At 40.0% G+C, this 22,240-nt stretch overlaps 1 protein-coding gene across 32 annotated transcripts in view; it reads left to right on the plus strand.

The window, feature by feature from the left end:
- AFDN (afadin, adherens junction formation factor) overlaps positions 1–22,240 on the plus strand; it is a 176,259-nt gene that overhangs the window by 62,023 nt on the left and 91,996 nt on the right. For 29 of the 32 annotated variants that reach the window (XR_007519849.1, XR_007519853.1, XR_007519855.1 and 26 more), the window contains exons 3-7: positions 413–528; positions 2,284–2,447; positions 5,841–6,001; positions 14,321–14,478; positions 20,825–20,936. Coding sequence is in view for 6 of the 32 variants with exons in the window: in XM_049905603.1 (XP_049761560.1) it covers positions 413–528; positions 2,284–2,447; positions 5,841–6,001; positions 14,321–14,478; positions 20,825–20,936 (711 nt within the window). In the remaining 26 variants the exon portion in view is untranslated. Of the gene's footprint in view, positions 1–412; positions 529–2,283; positions 2,448–5,840; positions 6,002–14,320; positions 14,479–20,824; positions 20,937–22,240 lie in introns of those variants that run through there. The other 3 variants (XM_049905613.1, XM_049905566.1, XM_049905595.1) reach the window with 3 other exon arrangements.

The following is a 22,240-nucleotide window of genomic DNA, read 5'->3' on the forward strand; positions in this document are numbered from 1 at the left end:
ACTGAGTCAGTGGAACGTCTGTGATGTATTCACACTCTTCCCTTAGTTTCCAGTTGTATATGAGAGGGCTCGATTTCCAGAAGTAGGGTTACAGCAAGACCCTGTGTCCTTTTTTGTCCCAGTCCACGTGCATTTCTCTGATTTTCTCAGTTAGATTCTCAGTGTGAGGAAATGGCTTCTGGTCAGTGTCTGGTGCTGGACACATGGTTGTACACATGTGCCAGCAACAACGGTGTTGAATTAACTACTGAAACTCTGATTTAACATTTTGAATTACCCATTTCAATTTGTCAGTAGGTACTTGAGGTAATGAGGTATTTTATATTTATAAAATTAAATGTATGACAAAATGTATTAGCTCATGCCGTTAAATAACCATGGCTTCATTGTTTTTTCATTTCATGTTTTGAAGAAGAAAGAAGATTGGATATAGATGAGAAGCCTCTAGTTGTGCAGTTGAATTGGAACAAAGATGACCGGGAGGGTAGATTTGTTCTTAAGAATGAAAATGACGCCCTTCCTCCTAAGGTGGGCACCCTTGATGTCTTGTGCTGGTTTGGGTTCCAGCGCCCAGATCTGAGGGACATAACATAAATCAGATTGGGGGTTGTGCTTGGGGAGCTGGTTTTTACTTTTCCTTAACTACTCTCTTTTTTTTTTTAAACTACTCTCTTACCCTCCTCCTAGAGAATAATTTAAAACTAGCCCAGCTCCTGCTTTTTCCCCTTTTGTGGGGTGACCCCAGACACTGCTCCTCACTTTTTCAAAGAGGAGTTAGGTATGCTTTTGTTACTGAAAGATTTAATGTACAGTGATTCAGCTCCGATTTTCTTTCCTCAAATTATAAAGCCAAGAGCTGTTTTTAAAAAAAGCAGAAGGGAAAATAAAACTCTAATAACCTACATATGTGTGAACTTTCAGATACAACTTAATAAGGTGTATTTAAAACCTTTTTCATAGTGTAGTGCAAAGTTAGAAGTCAGTAAGTTTCCTTGATGGGATAGAGAGATTCTAGAACTTTCTGTCAGGAATGCCTGTGTTGTTGCTCTTCCTTTGGGAAATACAATTGGTGGAACTGAAAATAACTATAATTCTGTACTAAATCAAATGCCATTTACTCTGGAATTTAGTTTGCCAAGTAGTAGCAAATGCAAAGGTGAAGAATATTTTGAGGAGAATCTTGTATTTCACTTTTCTCCCAGCGTACCGGGAACACTGCCATCGCTCACTTTTAGCAACAGCAGAATTTCATCTTGTTTATGTGATGTCAGTGCTTCATGTTAAAGAGACTTGGGCACACAAAGTACGTTTTTGACCTAATTTATCATGGTGTTCTGGAGACTTGCTGCATTTGCAGCAAATCCAGTAGAATAAGAAAGGATATCTGTTTTTTTCATCTGTGTTTTATCTCATTTCCCTACCACGATTTCAGCTGATGCTATTCTGCTTTATATAATTAACCGCAAACGGTAGATTTGCACTGACACGTATTAGAACTATTCCAGGACTAGTACAATGCGGTAAGTATCTGTGAGTGAAAACGAAAATGTTAACATACTTCCGACCCTTAAGTTATAAAGCGGAAAGCAGTTTTCTTTCAAATAAAATAACCATTCTTATTTTTCTTGACTCTTTACCGGTTACCTCTGTTAAGTTATGCATGAAAATAATTTGTTTCGGTGTCATTTGCTAGCAGGCTATGTTTGTAGGGTAAAATATAAACTAAGAATAAGCAAGTAAACAAGACTTGGAAAAGAAGTTAGGGTTTTGTTTGCACAAACACAGTGCTTAAAACTTTGCTTCATGAAAGAATTTACAGTGGCTACTGTTAACATTTCTTTTGAAGTTAAAGAAAAATGTCTATAAAGTAGATCATGATTTCAAGTCTTAGTTATTTGCATTAGAATCTCTATTCAAATTACTTTATGTAAATTACTTGTGTTTTTATATATCGAGCATCAGATTTTATGTTTCTCACCACAGTTTTCTATACTGGCTTAGATTTTGCTTGTTTTGTTTGCTTGCTGACTTTAAATTGAGGTAAAATTCGCACACCATGAAGTGCACAGATCCTGAGTGTACAAGTCAGTGACTTGTGATAAATGTACACACCCCCGTAACCCTCAGCCTTATCCAGATAAAGCATTTCCTCGCCTCAGATAGCTCCCCGTTGCAGTAGCCTCGGGTTTGAATGTCACGTGTGAGGTGAAGTTAGTGAAGCCGTAGGTCGAGTTCTGTGATCGTGTGCAGCCGCCAACGTGGTGACAGTGTTCCTTTTATCAGAAGGCTCAGAGTAATGGACCTGAGAAACAGGAAAAAGAAGGTGTTATCCAGAATTTCAAGAGAACTCTCTCCAAGAAAGAAAAGAAGGAAAAAAAGAAGAGAGAGAAAGAGGCGTTGAGACAAGCATCTGATAAAGACGATAGACCTTTCCAGTCAGATGACATGTAAGTTAATTTTGGAAACACTCACCTTTCTTTGTGCTCCAAACTGAAAGTTTTTAATGCTGCAGACCTTGTTAAATTGACAGGTAAAGAAATTACGTAAAGTATAAAATCAGCTAAGAAATTAAGTTTTGAGTATATATATATATACACCTGGGTTATCTGTTGAGGGAGACTGGGGTCTTATCTAAACAAGAGTCCTTGCTGAAAATACATGTCATAGTGTGCTTGGAAAGAATCTCTGAGCCCACAATATTGCTAATCTTAAACTAAGTAAACTATGATCAAAATTACTGTTTTTTTCCTGAGTCGACTGTAAAGACAGCAACAGAGACGGGTGTTAACAACAGAAGTCCCTTCATCTCCAGCTGACCCTTTCGTTTGTTTTCTTGGTCTCTAGGGCAACAGTGATGTCTTACGTGCCTGAAATACACAGAGAACCTGATTAGAGGTTGGCAAAGGCCAGGCAGAAAGGCATCTTTTTATTGTTGTTTCAGGTTTAAATGCACTGTCCTGTCCAGTCCCAGCACTGTCATTCCCTGTCCTGTCACACCAGCCTCACATGGTTTACTTCACCTGCCTGTCGTATGTGCACGTGTGCCCTCGTCGACTTCAGGTGTTTCCTTTGTTCAGTCCATGATCATATGTTTACTCTTATAGGCAGTCTGCTCTTGCTTCATACTAACTAGGTAGTAGTCTGTGTATTTCTTTTATTTTGTTGCTGAAGTAAAATGGTTTGCTTACATTTTAGGAAACCAGAATATGTAGATACAACAAAAAGGGCAGAGAAGTCACTGGTGATCATGTTACCAAAAAGAAAATGATTTTCTAGTTTGTTTTTTCTATACAAACATATACTCTTCTTGTATTTATGTAGAAGGTTTTTAAACAGAAATACAGTCTTAGTCTTTTGAAACTGTAACTTGTCAGTTGACATTTTCCACTAAAATATATATTTCACAAAAGCATTTTAACTGATGGTGCGGTATTCTGTCATAGATTTTCTCTGTAATTTATGTCGCTGGCTCTTTTCTCCTGTAGTTGTTGTTGTTCACAGTGTTGCGGTATTACGAATAATGCTGCAGCTTTGACCCCTCGCCTCGTTATTTCCTTAGGATGCATTTCTAGGAGAGTGATGAGGCCGCAGGGTTTGGATGCTTTTAGGTGTTGGGGACCATTGCCAAATTGCCTTCTAGAAAAGTCTTACTAATTTGCTCCTCTGCAGCCTGTGATGGCTCTCACTTCCTTTACCCTTACGAATGTTGGATGTTACAGAAGACGTTAAATGTCTCCAATTTAATCTGAGTCTATTTTATCATTAATAAGGTTGAATGTCTTCCCATACATTTATTAACCGTCCGTCTTCTGTTGGAATGATCTCTTCAAATCTGCTTTTTGATTGATTCTGAATGTTCTGCATGTATGAAGACATTAACCATTTTTCAGTGCATAGCATTTACTCTAGAGTGGGCTTTGAGCCCTTTTCAGAATGCACCAGAGTGGGCCTAGATACTCATCTGTTAGGCAGTGATGCCTCTGTAATGAACAGAAGTTCCTGAGTGTAGTATTGCATACTAGGGCCCTATTTAGTGTAGCATACAAGAGAGGAAACTTGTATACGTATAATGCTCATGTATGAAAAATGTCAAAGAAAAGGCGAGTGTAAAAATTACATTTTATTTACCAGTTTAGTTGATGAAGTGATATATGTGTTAAGAAAATGAGCAACTTAGAATAAGTTAAGTTGGTCAACTTGAAAGATTTAAAGCTTGACTTTTTTAATTAATTTTGCTGATTAAAAACTAAATCTTGAAAGCATTTTTATCAAAATGTAGTTAAGTATATCAATTTTTCCATCTTACCTTAATTTTTCAGCTCATCATTCTATACAGTTGATTCCTCTTAATAGGAACTATTATTTTTGAAAATTTAACTTCAAGAAAATGAATGTTGAGAAATCTTTGAGGTGTATTAAAAAATCGTATTATTAATTTGGAATCCTCAAAGTTCACTATAAATTTAAGACAAGTTTTTATTAAAGTATATTCAAGCCTTCAGTATGGATTGCACCTCAACATAAAACAAAAATCCTCACAACTGGACCAATGAGCAACATCATGATAAACAGAGAAAAGACTGAAGTTGTCAAGGATTTCATTTTACTTGGATCCACAATCAACAGCCATGGAAGCAGCAGTCAAGAAATCAAAAGACGCATTGCATTGGGCAAATCTGCTGCAGAGGACCTCTTCAAAGTGTTGAAAAGCAAAGATGTCACCTTGAAGACTAAGGTGCCTGACCCAGGCCATGGTGTTTTCAATTGCATCATATGCCTGTGAATGCTGGACAATGAATAAGGAAGACCAGAGAAGAACTGACGCCTTTGAATTGTGGTGTTGGCGAAGAATATTGAATATACCATGGACTGCCAAAAGAATGAACAAATCTGTCTTGGACGAAGTGCGGCCAGAATGCTCCTTAGAGGCAGGGATGGCGAGACTGTGTCTTACATACTTTGGACATGTTGTCAGGAGGGCTGAGTCCCTGGAGAAGGACATCATGCTTGGCAGAGTACAGGGTCAGCGGAAAAGAGGAAGACCCTCAACAAGGTGGATTGACACAGTGGCTGCAGTAATGGGCTCAAGCGTAACAACAATTGTAAGGATGGAGCAGGACAGGGCAGTGTTATGTTCTGTTGTGCATAGGGTCGCTATGAGTTGGAACCGACTCGATGGCGCCTATCATCAACAACAATAACATTTAATCCTTTATCTTTTTGCGGTTGGGTGTTCTGGAATAGTATCACTCATTTGCTCTGTTTTAGGATAACGCTGGTTGAAATTACTGAAATGTGTAATTTATACAATTTTTAGGTTTATTAGTGAATACTCAATAATTAAGTTATACAAACTCACTATAAAATTAAAATTATAAATTCTACTTAATTCAGTATATTAGTTTGTATCGAGAAAAACTGTACTATGTATCACGTAGTAATTAGAACATGGTAAATAGTACACAGCAGACTTATGTAGGATACCAAAAAAACAAACAAATCAGTTGCCATCAAGTCTGTTCCGACTCATGGTGATCCCATGTGTTGCAGAGTAGAACTGCTCCATAGAGTTTTCAAGGCTGTAGTCTTTGGGTAGCAGATTGTCAGGCCTTTTTTCCGAGGCACCTCTAGCTGGGTTTGAACCTCCAACCTTTCAGTTAGTAGACAAGTGCCTAACTGTTTGCACCACTTAGGGACTCCTATGTAGGGTGCAGATGTAGCCAAATCACATGCCATTTTGAAAAGTGTTTTTGTGTGATAACAATGAATATGGTGTAGCAATGTATCTTTCTAATATGAAGACAAAATTAAATATTATTGGTGATTTTTTTTGCTTACAGTGAAAATTCTCGACTGGCTGCTGAGGTTTACAAAGACATGCCCGAAACTAGCTTTACCCGAACGATCTCTAATCCTGAGGTGGTTATGAAACGGCGGAGGCAGCAAAAACTGGAAAAGAGAATGCAAGAATTTCGGAGCTCAGATGGGCGGCCTGATTCAGGTACAAGTTTGGATTGTTTTTCTGTTATATCTGTTGTGAAGGTTATTATTTCATTATACTTTTCATATGAGTGAGGCCATACCTAACTGAAGTTATTGGGTGGTGGTGTTTTTGTGTGTCCTCGAGTGAATTCCAACTCACAGAGATTCCATAGGACAGAGTAGAACTACCCCATAGGGTTTCCTAGGCTGAAGGAGATCAGCTGGTCTTTTCTCCTTTGGAGCCATTGGGTGAGTACAAACCACCAACCTTTAGGTTAGCAGCTGAGCGCTTAACCGTTGTGCCACCAGGGCTCCTTAAGCGGGTGATGTAGCCTGTTAATATGAAATGTGTACCATGTATGAACGGTACAAAGTCAGTTTTGCCTTAAGAATCCTGTTCATATAGAGAGGTATTTAATGACGTACTTTTCCCCAGTATGGCTTTATTTTATTTATTTTTTTAATTCTAGAAAATTTCAAATATATGCAAAAGAAGAGAGCTAGATATAATGACCCCTGTGTACCCATCACTGAGCTTCAGTAATTACCAGCTCATGTCTCGTCTCTACTCCCATGTATTTGCTTCATGCCCAAACTGTAGTGTTGTTGAAGTAAATCCTAGTCTTATTACTTAAAAATATTTTAGTTTCCACCCCCCCAAAGGATAAGTATTCTTAAAAAAAATCCAAAAACTAGCCATAGTATCATTATCACATATCAAAGAATAGGCAGTAACTCCTTAATATTATCCAATATTTAGTTGTTGTCCAGATTTTTCTCGTTGTCTCTGGTAATTCTTTTGAGTCAGGATTCAGAAATCCACACACTGTGCTTGGTTTATGTGTCTTGCATTCTGAAATCCCCTGTCCTGTCTTTCCTTTAACTTCCTAGTTTATTAGTTGGCTGGTTGGTTTTAAAACCTAGGTGGTTTGTCTTGTACATTCTGAGACTATATCCTGTGGTGCATTTTATCATTTTCTTCCCGTTTTCTCTCTTTTCCTGCATTAGCTATAGATAAAGGTATAGAGGGTTTGGGGGGGGTGTGGGGCAAGAATACTTACCATAGTGTCCTCCAAAGGAGATCAGTGGTCTTTTTTTTTCATCGTTGTTTTAATGGCTAATAGATTCAAAACGGTTCAGTGCTTTTCAATCCATTGCCCTTACTTTCTTTATTGATTTGCTGATGTCACTTGGAGCCAGTGAGAATCTCTTCGCGTTGTCCCCAGAGTCTTTTCTACACTACCATAGCCATCTGAGAAAGCTTTTTTGTCTGACAAGATGTAGGTTCATCTTGTATATTTCGTGCCCCAGACCCTGAATCTTTCTCTCGGGAATCTCATTCCTTTTAGACGGAATTGATATCTGGCTGCTAGGAGTACTCATTGTGACGGGTGTTTAGTCAGTGCTTCTGAGCCTGTTTAGCAAACAGAGCTAGGAAAGACATTTTTTGAAACTATGTTGCTTTTAGGAAAAACTGGGTGTCTTTTATGATAAAATTCCTAACATTAGCACGATTATTTGCTTTTTCCTATTGTGTATACTGTTGCTGGGTGCTGGTGAGTCAGTTCTGACTCATAGTGACCCCATGTGTTACAGAGTAGAACTGCCCCGTAGGTTTTCTAGGCTGTAATCTTTGCAGAAGCAGATTGTCAGGTCCTTCTCCCCTAGAACCACTGGGTGGTTTGAATCGCTAATTTTCCAGTTAACAGCCAAGCGCTTAACCATTGTGCCACCAAGGCTCCTTGCGATATATACTAATAGTGTCAAATTTAAAATAACAATATTATTAATAACAGTAAGGTACCCAAAACATTTTAAGCTTTTTTTTTTTGACGGTATATCCTAAAGGATAGATGGCAAATTACTGTTGTAAATTCACAAGCTTATTCTTATCCATGTGATTCTGTTTCCACAGTAATTCACAGTTACACTTATTTGTTTTATTTCGCTTTTGATTTTGGGGATTTGTTTCTTCAAAATTTAATTTTATTTAATGATTCCAAAGTCAGATTTATAAAACAAGGTATATTTGGAGAAGTCTAGCTTTTGTCCCTGACTGCCTCCTTAGATAAACAACGAGGCACACCACAGGCTTTTTTCCTGCCTCGCTTTTCCCACTCAACAACGTATCCTGGGTGTTACTCCATGGCAGTACATAGAGGTAGTCCACTTATTCATTTATTTATTTTATCTGTGTCATTAGTAAACAGAAAGGACGGAAATAGCTGCATTTCTATGGATTACAGACCATTCTTTGGGCATGTTTTCAGGAGCGACCAGTCCCTGGAGAAGGACATCATGCTTGGTAAAGTAGGGGGTCAGCGAAAAAGACATCTCGCATCGTGTCTATAATGAAGTGCTAGGACAGTGGAAAGTTCTGAGACAGTGAAAGAGCCAACTTGCAGAAGACCTTATTGTGGTTATTCTGAGGAAAATTGAGACTATAAAGAGATTTGAAACAGCTGAGTTTGCTATTCGACCTATAAATTGGTTTTGTGTGTTTTTTAGCTATTTGACACTTTTATTTGTAATTAATCACAGTTGTACTCAGCAAAGAAAATACTTATTATGATAAGTTAAAAGCTTGTTAGAAAGTACTTTTATTTATTAAAAACAATACATAACCTGCTGAGTTTCAAACAATCAGTATGTTAGAGGGCTGTATTATCGATCTGGCCTTTCCTAGAAAAAGCGTGATCTAGAATGTCATCAGCTGTATTTCTGTTATAATGTTACGTTTAGATGCTTCAGAATTGGATGTTCTAACCTTATGTTCTGTATGTCTGTTAGCTTATTTATTAGTTTTAGGGCTTTCGAATGTTAGGGTTGGCAGCATTTCTCTAGTCTCATCGCTTATAATAGCTTTAGCTGGGAAGAGTTGTTTAACTGTGCACCGTTTCTCTTCAGTCAAAGCCTGAGTCAAAGGGTTTTAACATTACCCTGATTATTTTTATAACCATAATCTGATACACCTCTATGGTAGCAAGTTGGAAACATCAAGGGGAGGCCATGTTTACACTTACATTATATTCACAGGAACGGCCTTACTGTGTAGCTTATTAGTAGTACCTCTGCTCTGTCTTAATTGTGAGTTGAAGTCTGTAGACCATACGGTTCTAAAGTGATTTTGCCCCCAATATTACTCCATTTCTTCTGAGCTTGCACATGGTCTTACGGTATATTTCAGTGTTGTGCTCCACGCGGCCTCCGGCCGTGATGGAGGTTGGCCCTGAAGCTAATTTGTCTGTCAACCAAGCATTCCAGGCCTTTTTTGACCCTTAGCATCTCTGTAACTGAGTCTTCATTATGGATTTCACTGGAATTGTAGTGTCAGTGATTCAAGAAAACCACGGAAGTGAGGGCTTGTTTCCATGAATGTTCCAGTGAGATGACTTTGAGACCCAGTTAATTATTTATATACATTTTATGTACATTTATATGCATAATGAAATGTGGTTCTAATATGGATTAGAATGTAACATTTCTGTATATTTTTAAGGTAAAAGGGACAGTTTTTTCATGTTACCTCAGGCTATGCCCACAGATATGTGTACTTATTTTTCGCTACCATTGTTAAGAATACTTTGATGGAAAAATTCAATATTGTCTGTTAATAGGCCACTGACATGCTTTAAACCGAGGATTAAGAAATCTTTCAGTCTAGCCTAAGGTTCAGGTTTAGAGAGTACTGTGGAAGGGAGCAGAAGGAGGGCTGAGGGAATTGTGATTAGAAGCAGGCATGGTGCTGGAAGTGTTGGGCAGTGGTGCAGTGGGTAAGAGCTACAGCTGCTAACCAAAAGTTCGGCAGTTTGAATCCACCATCTGCTCCTTGGCAATTGTATGGGGCAGTTCTGCTCCATCCTATAGGGTTGCTATGAGTTGAAATCAACTTGACGGCAATAGAATTTTTTGGTTTTTTTGGAACTAAGTCATTGACAGTGGACTATAAGGAGAGAACAGGATTGAAGACATATTCAAGAGGTAGAATTACCAGGAACTGTAACAGATTGGGTTTCATTGTGTTGGGGAGACATTCAGGATGACACTGTGTTTCATTGTGTAGCTACTGATGGACTCGGGTGGGAAAGGAAGGCTTGTTTATATACGTTCTGTGAGGTGCTGCAGAGATCTGGGGTCTTTCAGGCTGTGAGTTGAGTGACTTCAGTGAGTACTGGTCAGGAATGTTGATGGAGATAAAGATTTTGGGAGTCGTCTGTGTCGTGGGAAGGCAGAATCTCTGAGCATGGATAAGATCTCCCAGACAGAAAATATACAGGTACGCAAAAATGTCAGGTAAAGTTACTGTAAAGAGGAGTTGGCAAACAACAGAGAAAAGGAACACGAAGAATTGGGCAGAGAGAGAGCAGGAGAGCAGAGTAGAGCTTGTCCGTAAAGGGATGACTGGAGGTGGAAGCAGCATTGTTGTAGGTGGACCCCCAGCACCGTGGAGACCAGATGTTAGCAGACAGCTGTTGACGTTCACGCTAAGGAAGTCAGAATGTGCTGCACTGGGGTTTCCTATTGTTTCTTCATAAGTAACTTAGGAAAATACAGAGTTGTCGCCTAGTCTGTCTGTCACCTTAGATTGATAAAGGATGTAGATTGGGGGTGTGGTCACTGGGGGTCAGGCTGCTCTGAGAAATTTATGAAACACACATTTCTGTTAACAACTGAGCCTGCTTCCTGCCTCTGTAGCCCAAGGGTTATTTCCCCAAGTTCCGTTGACATCACAGCCCCCCTTAACTTGTATCTGTTAGGCACACATCCCAGCTGACCAAGGGTTGTGATTTTTAAACCGCTTTGGCCTGGAATTTGTAAACTATCTTTAACAGTTAGGTGTATTAACTTTGTGATGTTTTCAAAGTGTTGTCGACCCACACATGCCCTAATGTGGCACTAGGAGCCCTGGTGGTGCAGTGGTTTGGCTGCTAACAAAAGGTTGACGCTATGAACCCATCCAGCAGTTCCATGGGAGAAAAAGACCCGATGATCTGCTTCTGTAAAGATTACAGCCCAGAAAACCCTATGGGGCAGTTCTGCTTTGTCACACAGGGTCACTAAGAGTCAGAACTGAGTCGAAGATGGCACTCAACAACAGCAGCAATTACTGTCACATGTGGCTTTTTCTCACTGAGAAATTTATTAAGAAAACTGTAAGAGAATTTTTAGGGGATTGATTGATCTTTCCTCTGCTTCAGCGTTTTAGTGGAGTAAGGTTGCAGTTGGATTGCTTGTTCACTAACATTAACTTCAGTGCGTTCCATCTTCAAGGTCAGGATAATAATCATATCCTCATTTTAGAACAAAAATGTATATTTTACAAATGAGTTATAGTCAATAATACCAAAACAAACAAATAAAACCTGTTGCTGTTGAGTTAGTTCCAATTCATAGTGACCCTATAGGACAGAGTAGAACTGCCCCATAGGGTTTCCAAGGAGTGGGTGGTGGATTCTAACTGCTGACCTTTTTGTTAGCAGCCAGAGCTCTTAACCACTGTGCCACCAGGGTTTCCAGTCTATAATAGGAACGTAAAAATGTTAGCTTCTCTTCCTTACCTCCATAGCAAATAAAAAAAATATAGGGAGGTATGTATCTTCATCTCTGACAGTAATATGGTTTTATGCTTATAAAGTAAAAACAACCTTTTAAATTAGACTGTCCATTTGTGGCTTCCTTTTGTCACAGTGTCTTAACACTCACCGTACTAAAACCAGGATGATAGTTTAGACAGATGTTCTGAAACATTCAGACTGGCAAAAACAGGTAATAAAAGCTAAATTCATTTGGCTACATGAGTATGAGTTGTACAGCTGCTCATTGTGACATGTCCTTCAGAAGTGCCACTCAGAATCAGATTATACGTAGGAACCATACTGATTTATTATGTGACTTTCTGATAAACCCTGTCCTTAAATCTTTTTAGACCAAAATCGTTTTTCATGCTCTGTGGTCTATAACTTTGGGATTTCAAGTACTTGTCTGGGCACTTAGCAGATAAAATTCTTTTAGAAAAACTCAGTTTCTGACCGTTTGCATTTTTCTGTAGCCTATGCTTTTTTTCAGAGCCATCTTTAGCTTTCAAAGCACAATGTCTAGTCTGCTCCTTGGCTGTCTGATGTGAAAGCATACAGCTGTTACCTCAGTCTGCGGAACGAGGTGTTTTTACTCCTCCTGTTGTATGCATGTTTTTCTTGTAACTTACTTGAGATCTGTATTTGGAAATAGAGTATAATTAAGTGAGGAGTGGATATATTTGGGTATGAAACACATTTCGGACCGGCCTCCCTGCTATGCCCCCCTCCCCAAGTCCGGCCGACTTCTTGGATGGCAACTCCTCTTGTCACCCCACTGTCTCCATATTGACCCGTGAGTCCCTCTGCTGAGGATGCACTGACTTTGGATGAAGTCTTACTTCACTGCTCCCTCCTCTGAAATCTTTCAGGCCTGAGTTCAAACCTCGCTTCTTCAGGGAGGCCTGTGCTGTCACTGAGCTTAGGAAGCGCCTGGTCGCTTTCTTCCTTGTGACCATGTCTATGTTACTCACGGCGTATATATCACAATCTTAAATGATTTGTTTTCTTGTTAGTCTTCTCCCCCTAGATTGCGGCTGTCTGAAGGCAGGGACGCAGTCTGAGAGTGGGATGGACACAGTCTGCGGGCCAGGATGGTCTGAGGGCCAAGGGTGGGGATGCAGTTTGAGGGCAGGGTGGCCATCTGGGGGCGGGAACATGGTCTGAGGACTGAGGGTGGGGTCTGAGGGCAGGATCACAGTCTGAGGTCTGAGGGCAGGAATGCAGTCAGAGGATAGGGATGGGGTCTTAAGGCAGGGACTCCATCAGAGGGCAGGGGCACCGTCTAAGGGCAGGAAGTGTAGGGATGTGGTCTGAGGGCAGGGGTGTGGTGTGAAGATGAGGGGTGTGGTGTGAGGTGGGGTTGGTGTCTGCCGTGTTTACTTCGGTGTCCTCAGTGCAGGAGCAGTGGGGCATTGCATACGTGTGTCTGCACATGGTGAACACACAGGGACAACTGAGTGTCACAGACCTGTGCTCATGGGTCTGCACTGTGACTCCATAGAAGCCCATTACCATTGCCATCGAGTCGATTCTGACTCATAGCAACCCTATAGGACAAAGTAGAACTGCTGCATAGGGTTTCCAGGGAGGAGCTGGTGGATTCAAACTGCCAACCTTTTGGTTAGCAGCCGTAGCACTCAACTGCTACACCACTAGGGTTTCCATTAGCTTCCCCACAGTTGTATCACTGAGTTAAGCTATCAGAATGCACCTTGTGTCAGACTTGTTGCACTGAAAAAGAGAATGTGAGAAGTAATCAGTACCCAGAATAACTGCTTTAGACTTAAAAAAGAGCCAAGGAGTAATGGAAATTTAGAACCACCTCAAGATCTTTTAATATAGCTGTTTTAATTTACAGCTGAGAAAATTGAGGGTTACAGAGGTTAGAATGCTTACCCATGGCTGCCCTGTATGAGAGGGACCTTGGCACCTCGCTTGACTTCCTCCCTCTGCCTTGGTTCCTGTAGACTCACGATTTCTGGGCTTGTAAATCTTAGACCATAAGTAGAAAGCAGATGGTGATGTCGAAAGTGACAGCAATATAACATACATAGAGAATTCCATTAAAAGGAAACATACAAACAAAAGAAAAAACCTCAGGACTTCCAAGCTGCTATGGTCTAATCGATTGTTTTTCTCCAAAATGAGTTCACTGTTAGGAATGATGCTCGAGTCTGCAGCCTGGAAGGTATAGAGCCTGGTGTTTTGGTGGCAGATACCTTATAGAAAATCTTTGTGTTGTAGTACCTGAGATCTCCTACTTCCTAGCTCAATTTTTTTAAATTGACTTATTTTGTGTGGTTGTTATTTAAGTTTATCTGGATTTTAAACTTCCATTTCATGAAGTTGAAAAAAACAAAAAATGGGAATATAAAAAGTGTATCAGTAAGAAGCTGGAAAAGCGCAGCTGGAGAAAGAGTAGCACTAGGAGAAAGATGTAGAGTTCATTTCTTTTTCCACTCTTCACCCGTAAAGTAAATGTGTGCATCATTGTAGAAAACTACTTTGGCTTGAGAGAACCAGAAACGGTGTTTGTCACACAGGATTATTCACTGCAGCAGAGAATCGCTAGATCGAAAAGCCACTGCTGATAACCTGTCTTCTAACAGGAAATGCAAACGGAGTTATTGTGCAGGTTCCACCTTTGTCCCCACTGCAGTCGGAATTTACGTGCTCTTTTCTTAAGCGATTGTAAATGTTAGTTATTGCTGTTATTGACATATAAGAAATTTGTGCTCAACAATGTCAAAATGTTTTTTCAGGTGGAACACTGAGAATTTATGCAGATAGTTTAAAACCAAATATTCCCTACAAGACAATCCTACTGTCAACTACCGATACTGCAGACTTTGCTGTGGTTGAAGCTTTAGAGAAGTATGGTCTGGAGAAAGAGAGTCCTAAGGATTACTGCATCGCCCGGGTAAATAATCTAATCAGCACTTTTTAGCCAATATTAAACGTCGTAGGACTTTGCATTTAAATGGAAAGAGATTCTTTAAATCAAGTTTTAGCATATGTCAGTTCTCTCCCACTGTATCATTTCGAATCTGATGAACTCAAACCACCATGTTAAATCTGTATAAAAACAGCACTCTCCCGTCCATTACAAAAATAATACATGTGCGTTGTTATAAAATTAGCAAAGTATAAAAAGGCAAACTGAAGGAAAGAAAAAAATCATCCCCTGTTCTATGACTGAAGGATGATCACTATGAGTATTTTGATGTATATCCTTCCAACTCTTACTTTGCATTTATAAAAAAACCAAACCCGTTGCTGTGAAGTCAATTTCAACTCCTAGCGACCCTGTAGGACAGAATAGAACTGCCCGATAGTTTCCAAGGAGCACCTCGTGGATTTGAACTGCTGACCTTTTGATTAGTAGCATTTGACCATTACACCACCAGGATTTCCATTGCATATATCGATAACTTAATTTTTTCTTGTAAAATCTACTTTAATGATACTTTTCTTATGGATTTTTACTAAGATATATCATGAAGAAGGAGCCCTGGTGGTGCAGGTGGTTAGTGCTCGGCTATTAACCAAAAGGTCTGTGATTTGAACCCACCAGCCACTTCTGGGAGAAAGATGTGGCAGTCTGCTTTCATGAAGATTACAGCTTCGGAAACCCTGCGGGGCAGTTCTTCTGTGTCCTGTAGGGTCACTGTGAGTTGGTATCGACTTGATGGCGGTGGCTTTGGTATATGTTGAAGATTCAATTTTTAAATAAATTAGTTTTCTATTCATAAGTACCAGCATCTGGTTGACATGTTCAGTAGTCATCCGTAGTTTTTTGGAGATAAAGAACATATTTTTGACCCTAGTAGTAAAGAATTGTGAGGGTGGCGCAGGGGGTGCACGGGGTCACTATGAGTCAGAACTGGCGCGACAGCATCGAACAACAACGGTAGTAAAGAAATGAAGTGAAATTTTATGCTTCCCAAATGATTTGAGAACACTAAGTAAAATGAGATTTTCTATTCTGAGTAAAAAACTGCTTAGAAAATTCATGACTTCTAAGTCAACCAAGTATATACAAACTTCTTTTTAGCCAATATTTCCCTGGCAGAATGTCAGTTGACAATAAATTTTTTTAAAAAGATGCCCCCTTTCTCTCATCTTAGCAAATGATTATTGAATAATGAAACAGGGTGATTACTTGTTTTAATGCTTTTCGTCCCCGAAATTATTGAGATGTAACTGAAGTATAACAATATACATGTTTAAAGTATAGGGGTTCCTTCAGTGTACACAGTGAACATTTCCATCCTCTTCAAAAGTTTCTTCATGCGTCTTTGTAAGCCATCAATCCCTTCATCCCCCATCCCAGGCAACCCCTGGTCTGCTTCCTGTCACTATAGATCCGTTTGCATCTTCTGGAATTTCTATGTAAATGGAGTCGTCCAGCACGCACTCTCTTTTGCCTGCCGCCTTTCAGTCAGCAGGTTGGTTTTTATAGATCTGTTTGCATCTTCTGGAATTTCTGCATACATGGAATCATACGGCATGCACTCTCTTTTGCCTGCTCAGGTTGGTTTTGAGAATCACCCACGTTGTGTGCGTCAGTGGTTACTGTTTTGGCTGATTACTGTCTCGCTTTATGCGTGTCACAGTTTGTTAATCCATTTACCTGCTGGTGGGCATTTGGGTTGTCACTCATTTGGGGATTTTCTAATAAAGCTGCAAAGAATGTACACATGTTTCATTTTGAGTAAATACCCAGATGTATAATGGCTCAATCACGTGATAGATGTATGTGTAACTTTTTAAGAAAATACCAAACTACAATTGCTCTATATGCCTTTTTGGCAATACCAAGCTGTCTTGATTACTATAGATTTATAATAAGCTTTAAAATTATGTAAAGTATGTCCCAACTTTGTTCTTTGTTTTTATCTTTAAAAACAGCTTTATTTTAGATTATTTGCATTTCTATATAAATCTTTGAATCAGCTTGTCAATTTTTACAAAAAAGTCTGCTGGACTTATGACTGGGTTTGCATTGAATCTATAGATAAATTTAGAGAGACTTCTTATCCTAACAGCAGTCAATCTTGCCACTTAGGAGCAATTTATTTAGATCTTCTTTAAGTTCTCTCAGCAGTGTTTCGTAGTTTTTAGTGTAGAATTCTTGTACCTCTTTTGTTAGGTACAGATGACATTAAATAAAAGCACTTGCTTGAATTTCATGACATCCTCTTGCTGAAAAGCTAAGAAGTTGTAATCAGTTGGAAAAAGTATCTGGTAGGTGCTTAGTCTTATGAGTATACCCCAATTTTCATCTGAAAGTAGATGAGAAAACAGATTTTCCCACATCAAAAATGACAATAAAGGAATAAAAGAAAATTATATAAAGCCACACACACAAAAAAAAAAGAGCGTAGAAGAAGACAAGAATTCAGAGTTGTCAATTAAATTTTGAAGTTGTAAGTGAGTGATGTCTAGCTTATCAGATCAGAGAAAGCCTGCAGACTGGAGGTCAAGAAGCAGGCAAACGCCTGTGTCAGAACCCCAGGAAGACACAGCAATTAGAGGCTTTAGGTACCTTCTGAGGCAGTATTGAAAGTTAGCCTGAAAACAGAAAATTTAGTTGAAAATTTTTATGAGTAAAAATATGTATACCCCCATCCTGTTTCCCATCTCAACCACTGTGTCATCTCCCAGCTGAAGGCTACAGAAAAGTTGATGAGATTGAATGAACAAGGGAAGCCTTGGGTTTGGGGATACCAGCAGAGCAGAAGGGTGGCAGAGATATTCACTGAAAACAGAAGGATTAAGTGTGAGTCTGCACCCTGAACACTTACAGCCAGGTTGAAGGAGACCTCCCAGGAGAAACTTGCTGGCCAGAGAATATAACCTCTGTATGGATACTGACCCTTGGACGTTCTGGTCCAGTAGTCCCACTGTGAAACCCACCAGCAATCATCCTTGCTCATACATACATTCAGGCTTACACTCAGCTTTATTGTGACTTGCTGTCAAATATAAGTGGATAGGCAAGGTCGAACAGACATTTGAGAAAAGCCTTTAAAATGAAAGACCAACACAAACAGATAAAAGAACCTGGAGCTAAGAGAGAGTGCATAGAGCAGATGAAGTGTCCAAAAAACAGACATATTCAGATAAGAGGGATATTACATCCATGAAATGGGACCAGAATGCCCTAAAGAGGAACATTTAGAGAAAGAGCTGTTGGAAATATAAAGCTGTATGAATAAAGAAGAAAGAGAGGGGTAAATGCCAATAGGAGGGGCAGAAGGTAAAGTTAAGGGAATTTATCAGAATGTAGAACAGAAAGACAAGGAAATAAAAGAGAAAAGATAAATTTAGGTTATCGGTGTAGGGTATCCACACATTAACTAACAGCGGGACCAGACAGAAAGCAAGAGGAAATGAAGGGTAGAAGGTATCAAGAAGTACTACCAGAATACCTCCCAGAAATGAAAGATTTGCATTTCCAGGTTGAAAAGGCTCGCTGCTATAGTTACTTTGTAAAAGGCTAAAGCATATTATCTGAAATTGCAGAAAGCTAAACGTAAAGATGGGTTAATGTCCTAGAGAGAAAGATTCAAGTTGCATGTGAAGAGTTGCGAACAAGATTGGTGCTGGTCATTTCAACAGTAATGATGGAATCTGGACTACAGTGAAGCAGTGCTCTCAAATGCAAAGTGAAGATGATTGTCACTTTGAACTGTCAGTCAAGTGTTAGGTGGAGTAAAAGCATTTTAAAACATATGTAGTCTTCCTGAATTTACTCCCGTGCATCCTTTCTCAGAAAGCTACTGGATGTTGGTACCCAGCAAAATGTTGGGGTAGGTCAAGAAAGACAAAGAGGATCTAAGACTAGAACCCGGCGTAGGAGAAGGTAATTCCAAGGATGATGGGGGAGGAAAGTCTGAAAGAACGTTTTGCAGCTAACCTAGACAGCTATCATTTTGGAGTGGAAATAATATCTAAAATTGAAGAAAATAAAATAGTCATTAAAACATATCAGAGATATGGTGGTGAATATTAGTTATAACGTGTAAAATAAACAGATCGCCAGTAAATTCCTGAGTGTATTTCTCTAAGGATTTCCTTTTGCAATATTGATTGTTGTGGCAGTAAGCAGGAAGCATGTGAAATGCCTGTCACTAAAGGGATGTCTGTGCCGTTTAATACCGTGTTGCTATGGGACATTACACAAGAGAGCTATCTGTAGAATTTGACTCCGAAATATACAACTTTCATAAAATATCCAGCTTTTGGAAAAACACCCATTATAAACAAAATAAAACCCAACACAGAATGCTGCATGTGTACACGAGCACAGAGAAAGGTGTATCTGCGGGGCGAATACACACTAGGTTGTCTGCCGAGGTAAAGAGACGGAAAGGAGCCTTCTAAAGTACCATGTACGATTAAGAAAGGAACTCCCTTATATAAAATGAATACCTAAGGATAATTATGAAAACATGATCACAAAAACAGTTACAGTTTGTTTTTTTTTTTTTACTTTCTTCCTTATGCTTTTCTGTATTGTTGGAATTTTTTTTTTACAATGAGTCTCTGTTACTTGGAATCAGAAGAATACACCCACTCTTCACTTAACAGACATAGCCAATTTCCAAAGACCAGATTGTTTTGAGAAAATAGAGGATGACCATATCAGATCATAAAATGGAGAATGATTACGTTATTACATAGCTGACAATTACATCATTACATAACTGCCAGACCACTGAGAATCATGGCCCAGCTAACTTGACACATGACCTTACCCTTCAAAGCATTCACAGCCAGCGCTACCCTCGCCAGATAGTAGATTTTTTTTCCTGTTGTTGTAAATGCGAAATGTCAGCTGATGAGACAGTTGATGAGTGAGGAGTAGGTGTAGAATACAACTAATTTCATTGTAGGACCTGTGGTGGCACAGTGGTTAAGTGTTCGGCTGCTAACCGAAAGGTCGGCAATTCGAACCAACCAGGCACTCTACAGGAGAAAGATGTGGCAGTCAGCCTCCTTAAAAGGTTACAGCCTTGGAGACCCTGTGGGGCAGTTCTCCCTGTCCTACAGGGTCGCTGAGTCAGAATCGACTTGATGGCACACATAACAACAAGGCCAATAGATGAAGAAAGTGTCGTAGCTGAAATTCTGCCATACTTTTTCTTGATGCAGGTAGGGTAGGGTTGAGAGAGTGGATAGTCTAGGTAATTTTGCCTTCTCTCTGAAGAAAGAGTACTTGAGAGAGAGAATGTTCTGGTGCATTTTCCGCCTGACATTCGTATGACGCAGAGGAGAACCCTGTTGCAGTGCCGGGCTTTATGCAGTAATCACCTGTGGCATCAACAGGTCCCTGGGGTAATGATGCATTTTACGATAGGAGCTGTTTGCACTTAGAATCTGTTAGACTGCTGTAAAAAGTCGAGGTACTCTAAGTGAGACGGTGGTATAAGCAGAGTCACACTACTGAGCAGAGACCCGGTCCTCTTCCCGCCACGTCCTGGCGTAGGCCGTAGGCACGGTGCCCAGCAGTGTGCTGGGTGAGCGGTTTTTGTTACTGTCAGTTCTCAGAATGAAAGTGGGCCAAAAGTCCACTGGCGCAGGTGAGCTGATCGCACCCCGGCCCCTCGTCCTCTTCTGTGTGACTGCAGTGTTCGTGGCGGTTCTGAAGATTATTTATCTGTGGGAGAACATGCAGTAAAGAGAAGTACAGAGTCACGAGTTCCTGAGAGTATTTTGAACACAGCCTTGAAATAGATGCTTAAGAACATTGGTTGAATAAACAAGTAGTTTGGTAATACATCTAAATGACCTGATTAAAATTCAATGATAAAGGTAGACTACCTACAAGAAAACAAATTCTGTTCTGTTACATGATAGTTGCTATTCTAAGAGATCTTACATTTTATTAAACTCTTGATAAAAACAATCGTTTGAATTGAAAAGGTGAATCAGGGACCACAGAGATGGAGATTTGCAATAATGATGCTGTTTTCCCTGAAGAAATTACTCAAGTCAACCATAACACACTGTCTTTCCTTATGAAAGTTTCTAAGAACACTCATTACTGTGGGGAGGGGCAGGGAGCAAAGGTGAATCACAACTGCCAAAGCAGCTCGCTAAACTTTTAATTGGAAATAGCAGGAGAGTTTTTTATAGTGCTTGCTCAATTTAATTCTTCAGCGACTATTTATTATTCATTCAAAAGCAATATTCTTTCCTTTAAACACTAGTTAATTTACTTTTTAAATGTCATATTCACAGTTAATGTTTTCTTTTAGGTTACACTTCCTCCTGGATCCCAACATTCTGATGAAAAAGGAGCTAAAGAAACTATCCTTGATGACGATGAGTGTCCCCTGCAGATCTTCAGGGAATGGCCCAGCGACAGAGGTGAAGAGTGATTGTGTTCTTAAAGGGCTGCTTGTATGTGATCTGTTAAATTTCTGCCTGATGCACCAGTCATTTAGTTTTCTCCTAGAGGATGTGGCTGTGTGTAGGAAGTTATTTTTTGATGGTGTTTTATGTAGTGTTCTGCCTCCTTCATTGACGTGTTGAATGCTCTGATGTGGTACCCTTGCCCCTTGGCCACTCAGTGCTATCTCAGTCTTGAGGGGGACCCTGGTCAGGCTGGAGTACTGCTGTTAGAGGCCTGTGTCTCTTCTTGAAATGGCCAGACTGTTAGTTGTGTGGCAAGACCTGGAAGGTCATTGCTAGCTGTCAGCAACAGAACACTTTCCATAGGATCTAGGTGAACCAGTAGTCCTTGGGCAGATTTGTTACGACAGGGAAAACGATCGACAGACTTAAAGATTTCTCAGTGGGTTAGTCATTTCAAATAATGGATTCAGAATTTTCACTGGACAACTTCAGAGTAGAGAAGGTTGAAAGCTGTGTTTTTGCTGAAATACAGTTTTCTTACTTTTAAATTCATACCATGAGCTAACTGTTGCCCAGTAGAGGGCCTCTGCGTTGATAAAGACATATAAGTTTATCACCAGTAACCACATCAGTGCTTGGACTTGGATGGGTGGTTTTAAAGAAAAGAAAGGCTGTTCTCAGTAAGCAGATTTCTAGCTTCCTCGACACTGATTTGGGACTTTCTGTGGACAGTATAAATAACACTTTATTCAATTAAAGTCAGATTGCTTTAGATTCTGAACTAATTCAGTTGATTTAAACAAAAATCAAGTTAGCTAGAAATATATTTTTGTATATACAGGTATGTATCACTTAACGTCCACAATACATTCTGTGAAATAGGACATTATGTGATTTGAACTCTGTGCAAACACCTTTACATACAGGCAGTCCTTGTATAATCCGTAGTTCAGTCCCCATAAGGCCTATTAATATTAAAACCTCATGGGACCTGGATACAAGAGGCCAGCCTTGCCGGGTATGCAGCTGGGAGGGGGAGGGGGGCTGCGTGACAACTGGATCAGAACTTTGTGTATGTCCGGGCAGGGACGGCGCTGTGAGGTGCCCATGGGGAGTGGGTGTGCAGGTGCCAAGAGCACAGCTGGCATTGGCAGCCCTGGCTGCTGCCGCCCTGTTAATGTAGCCGCTTCCTGATCATGTGCAGCCAGAGCCGGGAGCCCACGAGTGCCCAGGGCCCTACCTATGGCAGGGACGGCGGAGCCTGGGCAGATGCTGTCCTGCATTGGGAGCGAAAGACTGCATGGCTGCTGGGTGGG

The sequence above is a fragment of the Elephas maximus genome, chromosome 1, assembly GCF_024166365.1.
Source record: "Elephas maximus indicus isolate mEleMax1 chromosome 1, mEleMax1 primary haplotype, whole genome shotgun sequence".
NCBI lineage: Eukaryota > Metazoa > Chordata > Mammalia > Proboscidea > Elephantidae > Elephas > Elephas maximus.